General features: G+C 58.2%; 8 protein-coding genes across 8 annotated transcripts; 3 read left to right on the forward strand and 5 right to left on the reverse strand.

The window, feature by feature from the left end:
* B0H64DRAFT_382572 (mitochondrial ribosomal protein L37-domain-containing protein) lies at positions 1–1,019 on the reverse strand. Its single transcript, XM_062802884.1, has 2 exons — positions 553–1,019; positions 1–419 (listed from the first exon to the last, which is right to left on the reverse strand). Exons 1-2 carry the CDS (start codon positions 959–961, stop codon positions 163–165), a joined length of 666 nt encoding a protein of 221 aa, XP_062664601.1. The 5' UTR covers positions 962–1,019; the 3' UTR covers positions 1–162.
* A 158-nt stretch (positions 1,020–1,177) lies between these two features.
* On the reverse strand, positions 1,178–2,107 carry B0H64DRAFT_382574 (uncharacterized protein). Its single transcript, XM_062802885.1, has 2 exons — positions 1,627–2,107; positions 1,178–1,467 (listed from the first exon to the last, which is right to left on the reverse strand). The coding sequence occupies exons 1-2, from the start codon at positions 2,057–2,059 to the stop codon at positions 1,373–1,375; spliced, it is 528 nt and encodes a 175-aa protein (XP_062664602.1). The 5' UTR covers positions 2,060–2,107; the 3' UTR covers positions 1,178–1,372.
* On the forward strand, positions 1,740–3,868 carry B0H64DRAFT_30724 (uncharacterized protein). The gene is made up of 3 exons (XM_062800127.1): positions 1,740–2,671; positions 2,729–3,345; positions 3,401–3,868. Exons 1-3 carry the CDS (start codon positions 2,231–2,233, stop codon positions 3,738–3,740), a joined length of 1,398 nt encoding a protein of 465 aa, XP_062664603.1. The 5' UTR covers positions 1,740–2,230; the 3' UTR covers positions 3,741–3,868.
* A 1,009-nt stretch (positions 3,869–4,877) lies between these two features.
* On the reverse strand, positions 4,878–6,326 carry B0H64DRAFT_370259 (uncharacterized protein; the record flags this gene model as incomplete). Its single annotated transcript, XM_062802079.1, has 1 exon — positions 4,878–6,326. The coding sequence occupies one exon, from the start codon at positions 6,324–6,326 to the stop codon at positions 4,878–4,880; it is 1,449 nt and encodes a 482-aa protein (XP_062664604.1).
* A 1,999-nt stretch (positions 6,327–8,325) lies between these two features.
* On the reverse strand, positions 8,326–9,360 carry B0H64DRAFT_30548 (uncharacterized protein). The gene has a single exon (XM_062800122.1). It carries the CDS (start codon positions 9,114–9,116, stop codon positions 8,490–8,492), a length of 627 nt encoding a protein of 208 aa, XP_062664605.1. The 5' UTR covers positions 9,117–9,360; the 3' UTR covers positions 8,326–8,489.
* A 1,570-nt stretch (positions 9,361–10,930) lies between these two features.
* On the reverse strand, positions 10,931–13,016 carry B0H64DRAFT_429022 (uncharacterized protein). Its single transcript, XM_062805874.1, has 3 exons — positions 12,597–13,016; positions 12,220–12,544; positions 10,931–12,167 (listed from the first exon to the last, which is right to left on the reverse strand). Exons 1-3 carry the CDS (start codon positions 12,696–12,698, stop codon positions 11,248–11,250), a joined length of 1,347 nt encoding a protein of 448 aa, XP_062664606.1. The 5' UTR covers positions 12,699–13,016; the 3' UTR covers positions 10,931–11,247.
* Positions 13,017–13,195: 179 nt separating this feature from the next.
* On the forward strand, positions 13,196–14,997 carry B0H64DRAFT_30775 (uncharacterized protein). The gene has a single exon (XM_062800129.1). The coding sequence runs from the start codon at positions 13,459–13,461 to the stop codon at positions 14,785–14,787; it is 1,329 nt and encodes a 442-aa protein (XP_062664607.1). The 5' UTR covers positions 13,196–13,458; the 3' UTR covers positions 14,788–14,997.
* A 583-nt stretch (positions 14,998–15,580) lies between these two features.
* Positions 15,581–17,158, forward strand: B0H64DRAFT_30777 (uncharacterized protein). Its single transcript, XM_062800130.1, has 4 exons — positions 15,581–15,838; positions 15,927–16,205; positions 16,359–16,535; positions 16,607–17,158. Exons 1-4 carry the CDS (start codon positions 15,684–15,686, stop codon positions 17,022–17,024), a joined length of 1,029 nt encoding a protein of 342 aa, XP_062664608.1. The 5' UTR covers positions 15,581–15,683; the 3' UTR covers positions 17,025–17,158.
* Positions 17,159–17,963: the final 805 nt, after the last annotated feature.

Below are 17,963 nucleotides of genomic sequence, written 5' to 3' on the forward strand. Positions count from 1 at the left end.
CACATCTGGACGCCTTCGCCCACCCGTCCGGGTGTCCCAATAACTCTATCCCATCCCCAGCACCCGCCATATGCTCCCCCATCCAACACCTCGGCAGCCACCCGCCCACCACCCGGCGGCAGCCCCTCCCACCCCAACACCAACAACAACAACCACAGCGATTTACATAGCCTTGAGGTAGTTGCTCTCCTTGATGCCCGCGCGCCGCTCCTTGCGCATCGCCCGGCGCAGCTCCTCCCGCTTGTCCACCGCCTCCACCGCCTGGCCCAGGTTCCCGGCCTCCGCCGCCGGCAGGTTGATCGTCTGCTTCTGCAGCGGCACCTTGGGCGCCAGCGCCTCCAGGTCGCCCGACGCCAGCAGCCGCGCCTCCTGCACCCGCTTCCGCTTGAGCGCTATGCGGCGCTGCTTTTTGGACTTGGCTGGGGGTGGTGGTGTGAAGGGTTAGTGGGGGTGGGTTGGGTTGAGTGGGTTGAGTTGGGGGAGGGGAAGAAAGGGAGATGGAGGGAGTGGGAAAAGAGATAGAGGGAGGGAGGGGCAGAGGCAAAGACGTACAGAATTCATCCCCCGCATCCGTGTCGGCCTCGGCATCGGCCTTCTTCTGCACCTCGAGACAGTCCCACAGCCACGCCGGGTAGGCGTCGTCGGCGAGCGCGACGGGGTCGCTCTTGCCCTTGATGTAGTTCAGGCCCGCGAGCACCGTGCCCTCGGCGCAGGAGGAGCGCGATGCAGCGCCAGCCTCGCCGCCGGCCGGTGTGAGGGGCGTCAGGTCTGGCGTCGATTCGGCTGCTGCTGCTGCTGCTGCTGGCGCTGCGGGTGCGGCCGCGGCTGGTGATGGGGTGGCATTGCGCGTGCGGATGGTTGTCGTGAAGGTGCGTGCCGCTATTGTTCGTGTGAAGGGTTGCGGCGTTATTTGCCGGGTTGTGAAACCTGCGGCTCGTCGGAGACACGTTCGGCAAATCATGGTTATGTGGGTGTGGTGTTGAATCGGCTTGTTGCGAGTTGCGAAGTGGGTGGGTGAGGGATGGAATTGGAGCTAAACTAAAATTTCTATGGAGATCGAGATGGGCCAGGTGCGCATTTTCGATATCAAACATCGAGACAGCCCACCGCAAACCAACCATCGAAAAAAAAAAACAGCCGAAATACTTACACTCAGGAGTAGTATTGTTAGTACAAGTTTCTTGGTGTTTTATGCGTTTCAATTGCCTGTATGTACAATCAATTGAATCCCTAATGTTGGGATTCTGAACTGGCTAGGTCCAAACTTCCCCATGGCCTTCCACTAGCCCACGCAGCCCCAGGACGCATTTCCCCTCCATGAACCTGCGTCCAGTCCAAAACACTCATTCACGCACCCCAGCAGCGTGATTGTTTATTGCTGCGGCGCACCATCCTTCGAGAAGGAGTTCTGCTGCTCGAAAAGGTAGCCCTTGACCTTGGCAGTCCCGAGCAGTTGGAGGTATCGTTCTGCACTTCGGTTAGCATCCTCCTCTCCTGCTATTCTACCATTGGAAACCTGGCTGTTGCGTGTGGTATTTTTGCGAGACTGCCAACTGCACGCATCCCATATCCATATCCTCTGTCCCACCAAGCCTCTCTCTTCCGTCGGGGGATGCATCGACTGACCTCTCAGCCGACCGCACTTCTCCAGGTGGTTGACACCTTCCCGGTAGTAGCACTTGCTCAGCTCCTCCCGGACCAGCCGTCCCATCATGACTTGCACCCATTGCTCGCGAATGATGGCATCCTGGGCCTGCTTGAGACGCTTCGTATCGTCGTAGTCGACACCGTCGAATGTGGGGGGGACCTGGGGCTTCTTGGCCAGGAAGGCCTCGGATTCGGGAGTCGGCATAATGACGTGTTGTTGGCTGCACCGAGCGTTCTCAAGTGAGCGCAGGCCGTGTGATGGAGTGAGTGCTGAGCGGGACGTCGGTTCGGCCGCTTCAATGAAGCTGTGATGCGCACCTTCCCTGCGTTTCGCCGACAGCCAATGGCAAGCTAGCGGAGTTTGTGCCCGGATTCTCAGGCAGTGTAGCAGTCTTGGCATGTGACCCGCCATCCGCCCCGCCAAAATTTTCAGCGATAACCTTATCTACCTCCAGCCACTCCTTCCCCAAGTTTTTTCTGTTTTTTTTTCTTCCCTCGAGTTCTCCTTCCTCACCTTTCTTCACACAATTGTCCCTTTGGAAAACTTTTCAATCTATTTTCCATCAATCACATCAAATTCACAATGGGCAAGACAAAGGACACCAAGGCCGTCAAGGCCAAGGCTGCCCCCGCGAAGGCTGCCGCGCCTGTCAAGGCCGTTGCCGCGAAGGTCGAGAAGTCCAAGGGCGCCGCCAAGAAGGTCGTCAGCAAGAAGTCCAAGAAGGTCGAGTCTGAGTCGGAGAGCGATTCCGAGAGCGAGTCGGACTCTGAGGCTAGCGACAGCAGCTCCGAGGAGGAAGCCGACTCCGAGTCGGACGTTGAGATGGCCGATGCCCCCAAGGCCGCCGCCACTAACGGCAAGGCCAAGGCTGCTAAGGCCAGCTCTGATTCCGACTCTTCCGACTCTGACTCTGACTCTGAGGAGGAGTCTGAGGAGGCGGAGGAGGAGAAGCCTGCTCCCAAGGCTGCCAAGGCGAACGGCAAGGCTAAGAAGGTCGAGTCTGAGTCTGAGGACTCGGATGAGGTGAGTTTTATTTAAATCCGCGGCGCACCATCCTAGTTACTGACGTTTACTTCCTAGTCTGAGGACGATGACGAGGATGAGGATGACTCCAGCGACTCTGACTCTGACGATTCCGACTCCGAGGAGGAGTCCGCCGAGGAGAAGCCCGTTGCCGAGAAGCCCTCGAAGAAGAGGAAGGCCGAGGAGGAGCCCGAGGCCGCTGATGCCTCCGCCAAGAAGACCAAGTCCGATGGCGAGGATTCCGAGAAGAGCTCCACCCTTTGGGTTGGCAACCTCGGCTGGGGTGTTGATGACAACGCCCTGTACGAGGAGTTCCAGAGCATCGACGGCATCGTCAGCGCTCGCGTCGTCAGCGACAAGGAGACTGGCCGCTCGCGTGGCTTCGGGTACGTCGACTTCAACAGCGCCGAGGCTGCCGAGAAGGCCTACAATGAGAAGACCGGCGCCTTCCTCCAGGGCCGTGACCTCCGCCTTGACTTCGCTTCCAAGCCCAGTGGCGATTCCGCGCCCAATGCTCGTGCTGCCGACCGTGCTCGCAAGCACGGTGATGTCATCAGCCCCCCGAGCGACACCCTCTTCGTTGGCAACCTGCCCTTCAGCGCCGACGAGAACTCTGTCTCGAACTACTTCAACGAGGTCGCTCAGGTCCAGAGCCTCCGCATCCCCACCGACCAGTGAGTAACCATACCCTACACGCTCGATCTTGCAGACTGTTAACCATTCACTTAGGGAGTCTGGCCGCCCCAAGGGCTTCGCCTATGTGACTTTCTCCTCGATCGATGATGCCAAGAATGTGTTTGAGTCTCTCAACGGCGGTGACCTGGATGGCAGGCCCGTCCGTCTGGACTATGCCAAGCCCCGTGACAACAACGGCGGCGGCGGCGGTGGCTTTGGTGGCGGCCGTGGTGGCCGTGGTGGTCGTGGCGGTGGCCGCGGCGGTTTTGGTGGCCGTGGCGGCGGTGGTGGTTTCGGCGGCGGCCGTGGCGGTGGTCGCGGTGGTGGTCGCGGCGGGTTCGGCGGTGGCCGCGGTGGTGGCGGTGGCTTCCAGGGCAAGCGCACGACTTTTTAAGTCAGATGATACAGCCGCACATGAGGGACACAACGAGGGTTTTGCACAGTACCATTCGAGGGCTTGTGGGTTGTCGGCTTTTGAACTCTAACTCCCGTGCCGGGAGCCGTGGGCTTTGAGAGAGAGATACACCTGAGGGCTTGACCTTGACTCGTGGGCTGCTTTGCTCTTTGGCAGCTCCTTGACGCATCGGCGCAAAGCCATGCTGGTGGGCTTGCTGGCCTTCGCCTCCTTGGCGGTCAGATAATGATGGGTTTACTGCATTCGTGGGCTCGTTGGCTCGTTGGCTCGTTGGCTCGTGGGTTCTGTGGCATATCTGGCACCGCGGGATGGCAAAAGGTTCTTTGGAACCGGCTCCCATCCTGGCACCTGTCCGCTTCCCGAGGGTTCTGAGGGCATCGAGGGCTTTTCCCCGTGGGTCATAAAAAGTTCGGGTTGATTTTTTTGTTTGTACGGTACGGTCACGGCGGTTATCATCTTTCTATTTTCCTCGAGCAACTCTACGACCAAGGCCAACTCCGGTCTCGACGGGTAGACGGGCGATTTTACACGGCTTGCTTAATCTCATGCCTAGTAAGTATCCCACCCATATATACCCTGATGCCCTTGCTCCGCAACAGTGTCGATACCCAGTTAGCGTCGATGTACGATTCATAATACATAGTCGGGACGTCCACCATGCCTAACAATCCTTGATGTCTCTCGTGCACGTGGTACCGAATAAGCCAGTCCGTCATGGAAGGGACCTTGGGTAAACAAAGACTACGATGGTGGTATTGTTGTTACTAGACGATCTGAAACTACCAGTCCCATGAACCAAGAAACGCAAAAACGCCCCCAAGGAAGGCGGAATCATGGCCGACCAGGACAAAAGAAACTGTTGCTCAGTCGCCAACAAATGCGGGCGATAAATATCAGCAAAGGCTCCCTATATCGTCGCCATCCTGATCGTTGCAACATATCTCGCAACCAACGCATTTCCCGTGCAACGCCTTCTCCCTTCCCAATGTCATTCATATCCCATACATCGTCGATAACTCGCCACTTGCCCCCCTTCCAGATCCCCGTTTCAGGATACTAGGAACAAGGGGAAGAATATATATATTGGATGTGAAAAGCGGTCGTCCCCGTCCCGCCTCAAGCAGCAACGCTCTTCCCCACCCCACCCCAACGAATCCGCCGCAGCGTGCCCGACCCCGCGCTACCAGCACCGGCCCTAACCAGCTCGCCGCCGCACCCGGCCGCCGCCGACGAGGCGTTCGCAGCGCCGGCGCCGGCGAACGAAGAGGAAGCGGCGGCGATGCTGCTGCCGCCCTCCTGCCGGCCGACCTCGCGGCCGATGACGTACCCGGCGCCGAAGCCGACGACCGACACCAGCACGACCACGCCGGCGCTGACGACCCAGGTGAGGAGCGTCGGGCTGACGCTGAAGAAGGGCGCCGCGTCGGCGGCGGCGTCGTCGCCGTTGAGCAGGGTGGCGGAGGTGCGCTTCTTCTTGGCCGCGCGCGCGGGCCGGCCTTGTGTCGCGGATGATAGCGCGCGCTTGGACTCGCGCTGCTGTTGTTCACGGCCGGAGTTGGAGGACGGCGCGCTGGGTGCGGAGGAGTTGGATGCGGTCCGGGCGGTCTTGGCTCCGGCACCGTTGGCGGGGGTTGCTGATTGTGGAGCCGGCGGGCTGTTAGTGGCCATGAGCTCTGATTCTGGCACTAGGCGGAGCTCCATAGGTTGGGAGCTCGGTACGACGCCGGCTCCTGCGTTGGGGGCGGCCCGCTGTTCGCCGTTCTTAGGTAGGCCGCGGGCTGCGGCGGCGCAGGAGAGGAGGGTGGTTAGCGAAGCACGTAGCGCGGCGTCGTTGTCGGCTTGATAGGAGGGGGACGTGTAGTTTGATGGGCCCCGGTGAGTGCGGGTGTGTGGGCGGTTGTGCATCGAGGGGCGGGAGTGAGAGGGGTGGTGGTGTCCCGCTGAACCGGTGGAGTGGCGGTGGGCTAGGTGTGAAGGGGGATGTGAAAAGGCATTTGGCTGGGGCGTGAATACGGGGCCGTTAGACGGGCGGCCAAGGGCCGTCGCATTCTCGTCACCGTCGCTGTCCGAGTCCATGTCCACTACGGCAGATGCCCTCACGGCGGTTTGATGACGGGGTAGACCCGCGGACGGGTGCATCGCTTCTGTTGAGCTAGTCATAACTCGGTCCTCTTCGCTCTCCGTCTCATCGTATTCCTCTTGACTGCTCGTTGCGCCGCCCTGAGTCGCGGGGTGGCCGACGATAAAAGAAGCAGGCATCTGATGCTGTTGTTGCGGCCGTCTCCGCCTTGGTGGATACGTGGTCCCGCCGACCCTGAGTCCTGTTGTTACGATCTCGTCTCCGATAGACGATAAGGACGACGACGACGGTTGCGAGGTGACTTCGACCCAGGACTCTGTATTTCCAGCCATCAGTTCCTGGTAAAACGTCGATGCAGCGGCACTCAACTGACCATCATTCCGATGCTGGGGCGATGGCGCGCCTGTCCGCGCTGTGGTCTCGGCGGTGTTGCTGACATTGCGCTGCCCTGCCCGCCGTGGGCGCTGAGTATCCGAGGGCGCCATCGTAGGCGAGCAGTCACTCTATAGGATATCGAAATAGAAAACGGCAATCGAGTAGATAGATGTATGTTTGATTGGGTGGCCTCTTCTCTCGCGAAAGGTGCGAGGTCGCTCGTCTCCCCGTTGGCCCCGTGAGCCCCGCCCCCAAGAGTGGAGTCGTTATCGTTCTTGGGACGGTGAGGTTCGCGATGCGGATGGTCGACCGGAACGTCGCTGTAGACGAGCCGGTTCGCAGGTGCTTTTGTGTGTGAAAAGCGACAATCGAGTTATCGAGTATCCTGCAACTCAGGTCGCCCTTCCGCACCACAGAACTCGAGGGAGTCGAGGGCTGAAGAGGCTTTGTTGTCTTTGCTGGTTTGTTGAGCCTTGGCAGGCGTTCGCAAGTGCCAGATAAGGCGTGAGAAGCGGGCGGAGCCCGAGCGTGACCCATCGTTCTGAAAGTGGAGTGAGTGGGACGGGTCACCCTGACGCAGTTTCACCTTCTCATTGGCCAGCGAGAAGCTTGTCGCTTCGCTTGTTGCCCAGCTGCTTCAAGGGCGACCGAGTATGACGTTACGCAAGCAGGCCAGACAACTCGACTGGACGCCACATCGTAATTGAGTGTAGTGAGTGGCTCAAATCATGATGTCCGCCGCAAGGCGAGATACCCAGTTGGGTCTGAAGATTCGGGGACGTTCAGCTTAACTTCGTCGCCGTTGTATGGAAAAATACCTACGCAGTACATTTTTGGTAGGGGCCGGAACCTCACCTCTGTGGATTAAGAGCAATTATGACACACAGGTTAATGTTTGCCTGTTGGTTATCAGTTGCCAGATCTAAACAAACAATGACCCTGAGGCGGACTTAATGTCCCATACCATAGGTACCTAGGCATATATGGTACATTGAGCTGAAGATTTGAGTATTATAAGCCCTCAGAAATCTCGTTGCGAAGCAAAACGATGTGTTGGAATTCATACAGCTTGTGTAACTCAACAACTAGACTCAAGTTTATATTCGATGTCGCGGTATCGGCCTCACTCTTCTTTTCCCCTTTTCTCACGTCCTCGACTCCCACTTTTTGGAGATAAATAAGAAGCACAGAGACGAGTCCAAACCCCAAAGCTCTTTAGTTTTGAACACCAAAATTCCAAAAAAGAAAAACCCCCAAAAAAGCTCGGCACTCTGAATCATAGGCTTGCACGAACATCTGGGACCCAGACATCATTTCTGAAAACAACACCATGGTCCGACTACTCAGGTGCCTGGAGGGTATATTGTCAGGCTCCATGATGGTAATAAGCCTAACACATCCTATAACTAACTCAGCATGTACACAGTCTGCGCTTAGAGTTTTCTCTCAAATGTCACACTCCATCGAATGCTATTGCCAAATAACGCAAGGCAGTCCCAAGGCTATCATATCAGACCCAGTTGAATCAGTTGCGAGGCGACATTAACCCTAAAAGCCGGGCACACATCTTTCGGCTCCTCGGTGAATGGAAACCGCAGGGCTCAGAGCCTTGGGTATGCAAAGGGCGAAAGGTCAATACATACTTTGACAAACTTGCGATGATACTAAGTTGATGCTTGGGTTGAGAATGGACGCAGTCCGGTTCTTCTCTATGGAATACAGTAACACCCTTGGGATTTCGGGCTATTCGCTTGCGCACATCAGTTCTCCGGTGTTAATGGGAGAGTTCAGGTGACGATCGTATGGCCCGTGCACTACCACCCACTAACACCTTGGGTTTCCGGAAGCTGCAGCCGCGCCCAAACGCACCAACCACCAATACAAACGTCCACTCATACCACACATACCTGCCCGGTAACTTGATCTTCCCCGGAACGCCCATCCCGCCCTCGAAGGATACCCGGGAGAAACATGCCCAACTTGCACAATTCAGATATGCAGGATTAAGTCAGATCGGGGCAAACCTTCCGGTTGTAGGCCTCATCCGGGACCCCGCGCCGACCCCCTCCGATTCGACCGACCGCTCGAGTTCACGGGATTCGGTCTTTTTTGTTTTTTTACTCTTTCTTATTACTATTTATCGGCGGCAATCCAGGCAAGCGAGACAAAGCGGATGAGCATGTTTGCCTCCCAAAATAAGCCCGATGGGCGAGCTGGGAATAGCGCCTGCTCGCGTGGCTACACGGAAGTGACAGAACCGTGCATTGTGTTACCTATCCAAGGCGTCGGGAACGCAGACAACCACGACCGCGTTCATTACGGGCCAGCGCCGCCCGATATCTAGAGGGTCTCTGATGGCTTGCACTGGCCATTACGAACCGCGCGAGCGATGCGCAGGTGACGTGGCAGTTCATTGCCGAAACTATGCTGCCGGGGAGCTCGTCCCGAACATGAGGGAGCGGGCGCGGGGGACGTGCCGCTGGGTAGCAGTCCGTCATTCGGCTAAGGACCATGATTGGCGATCGGTCATTCCGCCGGTCATCAGTGTCACCACCCCAGGAAGAGCTCCTGGTGGGGAGGAAGCAGTGGCCCTGGCCAACCAGCACCGGGCACTTGCTGGAGAGCCTCAATGAAGCACGGGGTCTAGCAAGTTTCCCGGTCTTTCGTCGCCAGTGCCGCAATTTGTCGCGTGGAAATTGGCGGCCGTGCCTCGGTGTGAGAGTGAGCACCAGGTGCACGCCGTCAGATCTCGCGATACTTCGCGTCGCCCTGGCTAGTGATGTCGGCCTCAAGAGCAGCACTGCCACTACCACCGGTGCGGTCATAGGTCTAGACTTCACAAGACTCGGGGCGGAGGGTTGGCGGGGCTCTTGCCGCATACATGCCGGGCAAAATTCCATATCCGCAATTAGGAAATTGTATTTTGGAGTTTGGTTGCTATAAGTGGCCAGGGGGACAAGCACACGTCTGTTATATTCCGGCGCCCACCAGCGCCGTGTTCTCCAGGTCCTTCAAACAATGTCTTCGACCTTGCTTTCCTCCAGGGATAACAGGCATAGCATTGCCTAACATGAGTGCTTCTTCCAACACCGCTGAGTATTCCGGCACGGTTGCAAGGCCCGGGTAAGCGACCGTCCACCAACCAGGTTGCCCACGCTAACTGACTTCCGAGGACCAAAGCTGGCAGAGGTAACGCTCACATCACCCCAAAGCCCACGGCATGTTGGCCTTCTAGGACAACACACGAATCCTCCGCGAGCGCCAAGCATTCCAGGAAATCTCCAAACGAGCAGCCCATACCGCCCTAGCCGACCGCAGCTGCAGTGGTGGCAGAGAGGGATGGTGGAAGAGAAGAGGGGGTGCGCCCCGCGCTCTCGAGTTCGCGGGGATGGCAAAATCCCCGAATCTATGCGGCTCTGCCCACTATCCCGCCGTCTTATCCTATCCAGATGAAGTTCCGGCTCGTCACCGTCTGCAACCCCCGGGCAGCTGTCGCCAACCCAAGGCGTGCCGGCCTACCAATGAGACCGCCCCTCATCATGCACACCCACGGCCTGTGGGTGCCGGCAACTCTCAACTGGGCACTCGATCTGTCCATGTGGACGGTTGCCGACAGGCCGGTCTGGCATCAACCCCGCTTGGGTTGTGACCTCTCTTGACGTCTTAGTATCCCAGATGGGGTTATATAAGGACCTGGGGATTTCGGGATCGGGACCGTTGGATCTTCCTCAACCCAACGCCTGCGAGTCTCAGCGAGCACCCTTCCAACCTCCCACTGTTCGTCGCCTCTGCTCGTCTTTGAACAGCCCACTCGAACATACACGAGAACTACTCGTCTATCGGCGCCTAACATCCCCGGGGCATCAAAATGTCAGATGAGGAGAGGGACCCATTTTACAAGAAGCCTCCTCCTCCTCCACCGCCGCCGCCGCCCAGTGGGGATTCAAACGGTTCGTAACCACAAAAGACACAACTGGGCAGACATACCTCTTCTAGTGAGCGCTCTGGAACCGTTGCTGAGCTTCCGAGGTTGTGGTCGCGCGACCCATCGCCGGCCCCAAGTGCGCTTAGGCTAACCTCGCGACTCTATGGCAGGTGGAGAAAGCAGCGAAGAGCAGCAACCTCAACCCCCCGACTCTCCCTGTTCAGAACAAACACAATGACGTCGATCAAGAAACCGCTGTGACGGAGAGCAAGGACGTTTGTTATTTTGGCGATGAGAGGCAACCCTGGCGGACGCAACCGGAACACCCAGCACTTTCGTACCTATTTCACTGAGATTGACTTTTTGTGTCTCTTGTTTTCCTCTCCTCTCGTACAAACAAGAGCAAAACACATACGCAGCCACCTGCGACAGGTGGTTATGAGTTACGATCTTATTATACCCAGATACCGTTTTCCGTATCATCGACGGGGCTCTTTTCCCTCTTACGTTCGTTCGGTTTCTCTTCCGGGTAGCTGTCGCTACACACAACCGGTAACGTTTTGTGAGGAACATATATTGAGTGAGCGACTTTAGTTAGTTACGAGCATTGTCCTGTTTACTCTGGACGGACCCAAGAATGCCAACCAGGTCTGATCAGAGATTCTGTCGCCGTACAACCGCGTTGCTCCCGCTTGCAGTTTGTGTTTGACCCTTTCGCCCCCTTCCCTGTCTGGACATACCGTCGCAGATATAAAGAGGAAAAGTGCGCAATGTGGACGGAGGGAGGCGTGTTGTGTAACATATCGTTGAATGTTATTCCTATTTCTCTCTCTATGTAAAAAGACACCCCCACCCACTAAACTTATCAACAGCAGCCGTTTGCGCCCCATCAAGGCTTCCTCCACTGGTAGACCAGCTAGCTATAACCACACACAGGTATGAGGCCAGCTATGACCCCGGCTATAACCCCAGCTATAACCCCAACCTACACGAGTCGCGCCAGCAACCCGCCCACATCAAACCTCACCACCAATACCAATCCCCATCACCAACCCATACCACACCCACCCACCTTCCTCTTACAACCCCCAACAAAAAGAGCAGCTCTAAAAAGCGCTCAAATCCAACGGCACACTACTCCCCCTACCAGCGCGATACTTGCGCGGCCCCCCCGCAAAATTCCTCGGCTTGGGGAAATTCTCCTCGCCATGGAAGCGCCACCGCGAGTCCTGCACCACATACCGTTCGCCGCCACCACCACCACCACCACCACCACCACCACCGCCGCCGCCGGACGAGGTAGAGAGGCCTGGCGACGGCGACGGGCCGCGACCCGGGCTGGGTGTCTTGGAGCCGCCGCCGTTGGGGGCGAGCGTGAAGTTGCTGGGGTCCAGCATGGAGAGCATGGATGCCCGCCCCGACGCGCTCGAGGCGGAGTGGGAGAGGGATGGGGGAGGGGGCGCTGGTGCAGCTGAGGGTGGTGGTGGAGGGGCTGGCGCCGGAGGTGGGGAGATTGGAGGCGCTGAGCGCGATGGCCCGTTTGGCGGGGGAGGGGGCGGAGGTGGGGGTGCGGCTCCTGGAGGTGGTCCGACGCTGGACGCAGCGCGTATGGCTGCTTGTGCGGCGATGCTCTGAGATATGTTACTTGTTGACGCGGACGGCGGAGGTGGTGGTGGTTGTGAGCGCGCCGGGGCTGGCGGTGGTCGCGAAGCAGCAGCCGGGGGTGGAGGGGGAGGAGCTGGCGGTGGTGAGAATGCGGACGGTGACGGGGTCGGGGGTGCGAAAGATGGCGGGGGCGGAGGCGCAGCGGATGGAACGGTTGAGGAGGGCTTCCTAGAGCCTGGAGGGGGCGGCGGTGGTTTCTTGCCGATCGGAGGCGGACGGCCCTTTTTCGGCAGGCTCGGCGCACTGTTCGTATTGGGGAAGGATGGCCTGCCGGGCACCGGCGGGGCGGCGGCGGCGGGTGGTCTCGGAGGGGCTCGCGGAGGTGCCTCGGATTCTGACAAGTACGAGGCGTCTCGGTTTGCTGTAGGAAAGTTAGATATGTAACAACGATAGGTCTACGGGCGGCGTCTTACCCCCCGTCGCAACACCCCCGCCTGTTTTGCGTAGCTTCGGCATTCCACCCGTAAACAAACCGGCAAGTTGCGGGGGTCCATCCATGCTTGATGCTGCGGGTTGTGCTCTGTCGCTTTGATCGCTATTGCTTCTCGCCCGGGCTCCGGGGACAGGAGGGGCGAGGCCTCCCGGTGTTTTCGGTAGCCCCGGAATGGGGGGTGCGCCGAGCGCGGACGGGCCCGGACCGCCGCCTGACGAGGACTTGCTTACTACGGGCGCGGAACGGTCATTTGTGACGGTCTTTTTCAGCGCTCGCCCCTTGTGGATGTCTGCGAGAAGCGCCCCCTGTGAGTGCGTTAGTGTAGTTCTCGCGTGACTTGACTAAAACCCAACGGACCCTCGCCGGCGCCGCGGCGGCAGCTGGTGGTGGTGGCGGAGGCGGTGGCGGTGGCCCGCCAAACCCCGGGGGCGGCGGAGGCGGTGGTGGAGGAGGAGGCATCGCGGGTTACTTCGGGGTCGGTCGGTGTCGATATAGAAGGTTGACTCGGTGGGGTGGTCCTTGATTAACTCGTCGATGGGAAAGGAGAGGATATCAAGCTAAGCTTGAATATACCGACGTGAATAACGGGAGTACAAGTCGACAAGTCGGCGGCAGTCGTCGAGGCGGGAAAAGGGAGCGAGCAAGGTCAGGCACTCGCAGCGTGAAGGTGGGTGTTGAGAAAGTTGAGAGTTCCAGGTTGCTTTGGGGTGCCCTTGCGCCTGCGTCACTTCCATCCTGGTTGGGCTGTGGGCCTGTGGCTTCGTCAACCTGCAGTGCTTCAAGTGGGGGAAGATTTCCCTTGGCGCCAAGTTGGAATGCATCGCTGGGTTAATCACCTCTTTATTAGGGATTTCTTGAATGCAATAATCAGGTTTAGGCAGGGAACGACAAGTGGGTTTTCGGCTCAATTGAGGCCCTGGACCCTGGTTAATGCAACGATCTGCACCATCGCCTTGAGTTTATGAGCTCTCTTTCAACATCACCGCGAGCCTCACCTCTCTAGGTTTTTGTTAACCTTTCTATCTCGACCCGTTCATGCGCTCAATTTGAGCGCCCAACCATTTACTTGATCGTTATCAGTGCGACCTCAAGTCTGCAGTGGTTTTGGACTTGTGGTGAGGTCGATCGGCCGAATTGGGCTGGTACCAAGTGATCGAGTTTAATTCTCGATTTTGCGAGGGAAGCGAGGGCTTTTTTTTTTCTTTTTCTCCCGAGAGCCATGCTACGTCGGCCATATTCGCCCGGGTCCGGGCTGCGCCTTTGCCAGGGCGGCTGCGGGTTGGTTTCCGGGCTCCAACGGATACAGCCCGCGAATCGGCCTTCGGCGGTGCTGCAACTCGGCCGACGCTCCGCCAATGTGTCTCGGGCAGCCTTGATCCGGTCGTCCACAGCCCGCTCTTTCGCAACCTCGCAGCCATCCTTGAAGGCTAAGCGGGCGCAGGAACCCCAGACTCCAGATGCCTCAAAACCCCGGTTTGGCAGGACAGCCACGGCAACCCACCAACTGCCCGGGGTAGATCCGGCAGCAGCCGTTTCTACCGTGCGTCATATCCTTACGACTTTCCTCGGCCCCGGTGGCATCCCGTCCGAAGAATTTACCCTCGCGGCGCTGCGATCGCTCGCACAGATTGAGGTTAGGACGGTGCCAGATGCCGGAGAACGGCGCTCCGAGGATGCCGCCGCCGAAACCCGCAGACCAGCGTCGCAACTCCTGGGACTGGATGACATGGCACCGAAAGCCGGTGAGGTCGCACGGCCACAAAGGAGCTCCTCACAGCGGTCACAGGACGCGGTGGACCAGATCTCGGATGCGGCATACACGATTGTTACTCACAAAACAGTGGTCATCACGCGGGCAATCCTCGCCGAGTACGTCCAACTTGAAGCCCGCCTTGGCAGGTCCTCGAACTTGCCGCAGGTCCTCGAACTCTACGCGAGCAAGCCCAAGCCTAAGCTGGTCTCGAACACCATCAAGTACGTGGAGCGCAACCCGAGCAAGGCCGAAAGCGCAGTCGACGCTGCTGTCGCCGAAATGGCCTTGGATGCCGCAATCGAGACCAAAGACCTAGGAGCTGCCGTTGGCATTTTGGAAAACACCTACGCATCCAAGGCGTTTCTGCGGTCGAAACTCATTAAGAAAGCACTCATCCCCGGATTGGCGGTCACTGGTACCCCGGTCGGCATCTACTACGCCGCTACTCAGTTGGCACACCTGCAGCACGCTCTCGAACCCAAGATCGCGACGGGATTTGCCTTTGCCGGCGCCCTTTGTTATGTGGGGTTCACCGCGACCATCGGTGCGGTGGCCCACTTCACGGCGAACGACCAAATGAAGCGGGTGACGTGGGCACTAGGCACCCCGCTGCGCCATCGGTGGCTCTATGAGGAGGAGCGGGCCGCCCTCGACAAGATCGCCTGCTCGTTTGGCTTCTCGGAGGAGCACCGTTATGGCGAAGAGGAGGGGGAGGAGTTCCTGTGGCTCCGAGAATATATATTGAGGAGGTCCATGATCCTCGATGCGGTGGATCTCATGCCGGGCATGAACTAGGGAACGGGCCAGTTGGGCGCTGTGACGGGGACAGAATGACGGCAGCGGATGACGGTGATGAGAGGAAGGCGGTGCGTGTCGTGGGACACCAACGGCTTGGCACCTTGCACCCACAGGCCGTTGCGGAAACTCCGATCGTCGCCTTTCCGACCTGGGCCACTCTTGGCTCAACAACTTCCTTACCGCCGCCGCGAGTGATCGGCCGTGGCGCTCGCTCTGCCGCAGCCGCCGTCGCCGCCAAGCAGTGTGGAGCAAAATGTCAATCTCTGTACCCTGTGCATACCAAACCGCCGAGACGGGCCTCGAGACCATTCAAATCGATGACTGTGCAAGGCTCACTCCTGCGGCCTTCCATGCTTCGTGCGTACAGATTTCAGTCACGACACTGGCCTCCCCTCCGCCCTCGATCCCCCTCCACATCACACCCCTCCCCCCCTGGAGAGGGCGTTGGCGTATGGACTTGGTATGAACCCCTGCCAACACCATGCTCGGGAGTTCTCAACACCTTGCCGTCCACGACGCCAGCGCCAGCAGTGGTCGGGGTACCGGGGTGTTCGGATGCGGAATCTCTGCACCAGTGAGATGTGGGCACTCTGCCGATGCAGATATCCCAACCGCACGTCCTTTCGCTTTCTCGACCCGTCCCACAGTTGGGATGTCTCGATGATATAAACCCCAGACGATCCCATCTCCCGGGCCCCCTGGGACCCATGGTGATTGTTCAAGACATGGACCCGACGCCACCGGGAATTTTATGCTAGTCTTTGTGAGCGACTAGCCTCAAGAACGCCCATACTGCCCTTCTTCTTGGACATCGTCTTCTTCTCTTTCCCATCTTGCTCCTCATCTCCATTCTCGTCCCACGTTCTTTTCTTTTCCTTTCCCGCCAGGCTAGCATGGCCGGCGGTTTCAACCCCGTCGACCCGGAACGGTGTGCCCACTATGCCGGCTTCGCTTCCCATCTAGACCGGAAGACATTTGACTTCATCTACTGGTTCCTTTTTGTCCTAGTCATATTTATGCTATTCCTGTCGTCATGGAAATACAGCGGGTTCGTCTCTCCCCGCCACTGCGCTCTCTTGACCCCTTCTTATCGCCCTGTAGTATCGGGACTAACATGTCTCTGCCCACTCTTCTAGTGACCTCGAAAAGATCCGGGTCCTGGGCCTAGAGCCGGGCTCCCGCGAGTATAGGAACAAGATGAAGAAGTGCATGCTCATCTGCAGCATCTACGCCGTGGTGTCCGTCGTGGGTGTCATCATGGAGGTGTACGCCCTCATGGCCTTGCAGTTCTGCGACGGCGAGGACCTCATGTCACTCTATTGGTCGACTTGGACCATGATGCAGGTCGGGTCCGTCATTGCCATTTTGGGCATCTTGCTCGCCAACTTCAACAGTTTGCGGGGGAGCAAAAACCCGTAAGTTGCCTACCACTTCAACGCACCGCGCTGCGCTCTCCTCCCCCTATTCGCATCAACATGCGCTCGGCCGTCCGCTAGCTGCAGATTTTTCTTTGGTTCCGAAACGGGAAATTGTTTGCTGACACGTTCTATTTTTTTTTCTTCCCCTAGACCCTGGGCATTGGCACTCGGCACACCCATCCTGGTCGTCGCAGGCATCGGCCACGCCGTCCACGGGGCCGTGCACAAGCGCGTCAAGCGAGCGCGGTCCAGGAGCCGCGGTAGGCGGCGAGGCGTGTCCGCATCAGACAGCACCCGGGAGATGAACGGCTTGCCCATGAGCAGAGAGTAGGTTTCAATTTCCCTACCCAATCCCGGAGGGAGAAGGAAACACGGGCGCAAGCTAACCGACCAAACAGAATCACACTCCGCGCGGACGAGAGCGAGAGGGAGGATGCCGAGATCCCAGCTAAATTCGTCGGCCTCACCGCCGACGGCGCGCCCATCATCCGCTTTGCCGAAGACCCGGGCAAGATCGGGCCGGAGCACGGCACCGTCATCAGCCGCAGCGACGGGCATGTCATCATCGCTTTCAAGAAGGCCATGAAGGTTATCCACGATAACGACGACGACAACAACAACAACAACATCAGTAACGACTCTCGCGGCGGCGGCAACGGGGTTGGCAGTAGCGCTAGCAGTAGCCGCAGCGGTGGTGGCAACGGCAACGGTGAGCCGCTGAGGAGCGTCACGCCCGGTTCCCGGTCGCCTGTCGTGCGGATTGCTTCGCCGCCGCCCAGGATGAGCCCGGGGAAGTGGGAGGATTCGGCTGTGTGACGTGGGGCTGAGAGAAGATTTGATTTGCTTCTATTGCATGGTTCTTTTTTCCTTTTTTTCTTCTTTTTCTCTCGGCATTGCGCATCCCTGGTTTGGGTCATGGTCTCGGGGTCTCCTGTCATTCGTTTCGAAACAAGCGGGCATTTGGGAAATCTTGGGTTATGATCTGGGTTTTGGCTTCGCGCAGGCTCGGTTTGAAAGGCTTTTCTTTTGGCCTTTTGGTTTCAGGGGTTTAGGAGCGACGGCTGTCGTCTATCCTGGCTGGGAATGGGCTACAAAAACGGAGCGGGTTGGGTATTGCATCTGTTAGAGAGGCCGGTTTGGGCTTCATCGGCGGGCAGCATCGTTTTCTTCGTCCTCTTCTTGCTTGGCGGTCGTCTCACTTCGAGCTTCGTATCTTGCTCCATATCATTCTTCTACTACTGCAAGTAGTATGACATTTACAAACTCAGACTTTTTTTCGTACAACATCCGTCCAACCAGCTTACATCACATCAGCATGCGTCGGCGACACAGAACCTGAGCGGACAATTTCCTCGCATGACTTGGGTCAGGGTCCTGCCGTGGACTGTTACAACGACCGCAGTGTTTGACAGGCCCCTTGAGGGGCGAAATGTGGGCTGGATTGTTCGGTTTGTTTGGGAACCTCGCAAAGGACCATGGTAAAACGACGCCCCCCCTTGCGCGACGCTGTCTCACATTCTGTACCCATGCGGTGTTCCTTCTGTTTTGGGGGAAACGGCAGCGATACACAACAGGGGCCATGCTCTCGACGTCGAACAGTAATACCCATTGCGGATGATCAGCAAAGAGCCTCCCGCCACCACGTCCGACTAATATAGCGCCGTTGTTTGGGCAGGTTTACGCGACAGCTCAGGGGACACGGCAGGATGGGGAGAGACACCCAGCGGCTGAGGGACTGTAACCTGTCTGACTGAC

This window comes from Chaetomium fimeti (assembly GCF_033439085.1).
Source record: "Chaetomium fimeti strain CBS 168.71 chromosome Unknown B0H64scaffold_1, whole genome shotgun sequence".
NCBI lineage: Eukaryota > Fungi > Ascomycota > Sordariomycetes > Sordariales > Chaetomiaceae > Chaetomium > Chaetomium fimeti.

Coding starts and splice junctions, on each gene's coding strand:
- B0H64DRAFT_382572 (XM_062802884.1), bottom strand. CDS start 961: ATGATTTGCCGAACGTGTCTCCGACGAGCCGCAGGTTTCACAACCCGG. Junction 420..552: donor GGATGCGGGGGATGAATTCT/GTACGTCTTTGC, acceptor CACCACCCCCAG/CCAAGTCCAAAAAGCAGCGC.
- B0H64DRAFT_382574 (XM_062802885.1), bottom strand. CDS start 2,059: ATGGCGGGTCACATGCCAAGACTGCTACACTGCCTGAGAATCCGGGCA. Junction 1,468..1,626: donor GAAGTGCGGTCGGCTGAGAG/GTCAGTCGATGC, acceptor ACCGAAGTGCAG/AACGATACCTCCAACTGCTC.
- B0H64DRAFT_30724 (XM_062800127.1), top strand. CDS start 2,231: ATGGGCAAGACAAAGGACACCAAGGCCGTCAAGGCCAAGGCTGCCCCC. Junction 2,672..2,728: donor AGTCTGAGGACTCGGATGAG/GTGAGTTTTATT, acceptor TTTACTTCCTAG/TCTGAGGACGATGACGAGGA. Junction 3,346..3,400: donor CTCCGCATCCCCACCGACCA/GTGAGTAACCAT, acceptor CCATTCACTTAG/GGAGTCTGGCCGCCCCAAGG.
- B0H64DRAFT_30548 (XM_062800122.1), bottom strand. CDS start 9,116: ATGGAATTTTGCCCGGCATGTATGCGGCAAGAGCCCCGCCAACCCTCC.
- B0H64DRAFT_429022 (XM_062805874.1), bottom strand. CDS start 12,698: ATGCCTCCTCCTCCACCACCGCCTCCGCCGCCCCCGGGGTTTGGCGGG. Junction 12,545..12,596: donor CCGCCGCGGCGCCGGCGAGG/GTCCGTTGGGTT, acceptor ACGCACTCACAG/GGGGCGCTTCTCGCAGACAT. Junction 12,168..12,219: donor CGGGGGTGTTGCGACGGGGG/GTAAGACGCCGC, acceptor ACTTTCCTACAG/CAAACCGAGACGCCTCGTAC.
- B0H64DRAFT_30775 (XM_062800129.1), top strand. CDS start 13,459: ATGCTACGTCGGCCATATTCGCCCGGGTCCGGGCTGCGCCTTTGCCAG.
- B0H64DRAFT_30777 (XM_062800130.1), top strand. CDS start 15,684: ATGGCCGGCGGTTTCAACCCCGTCGACCCGGAACGGTGTGCCCACTAT. Junction 15,839..15,926: donor TCGTCATGGAAATACAGCGG/GTTCGTCTCTCC, acceptor CCACTCTTCTAG/TGACCTCGAAAAGATCCGGG. Junction 16,206..16,358: donor TTGCGGGGGAGCAAAAACCC/GTAAGTTGCCTA, acceptor TTCTTCCCCTAG/ACCCTGGGCATTGGCACTCG.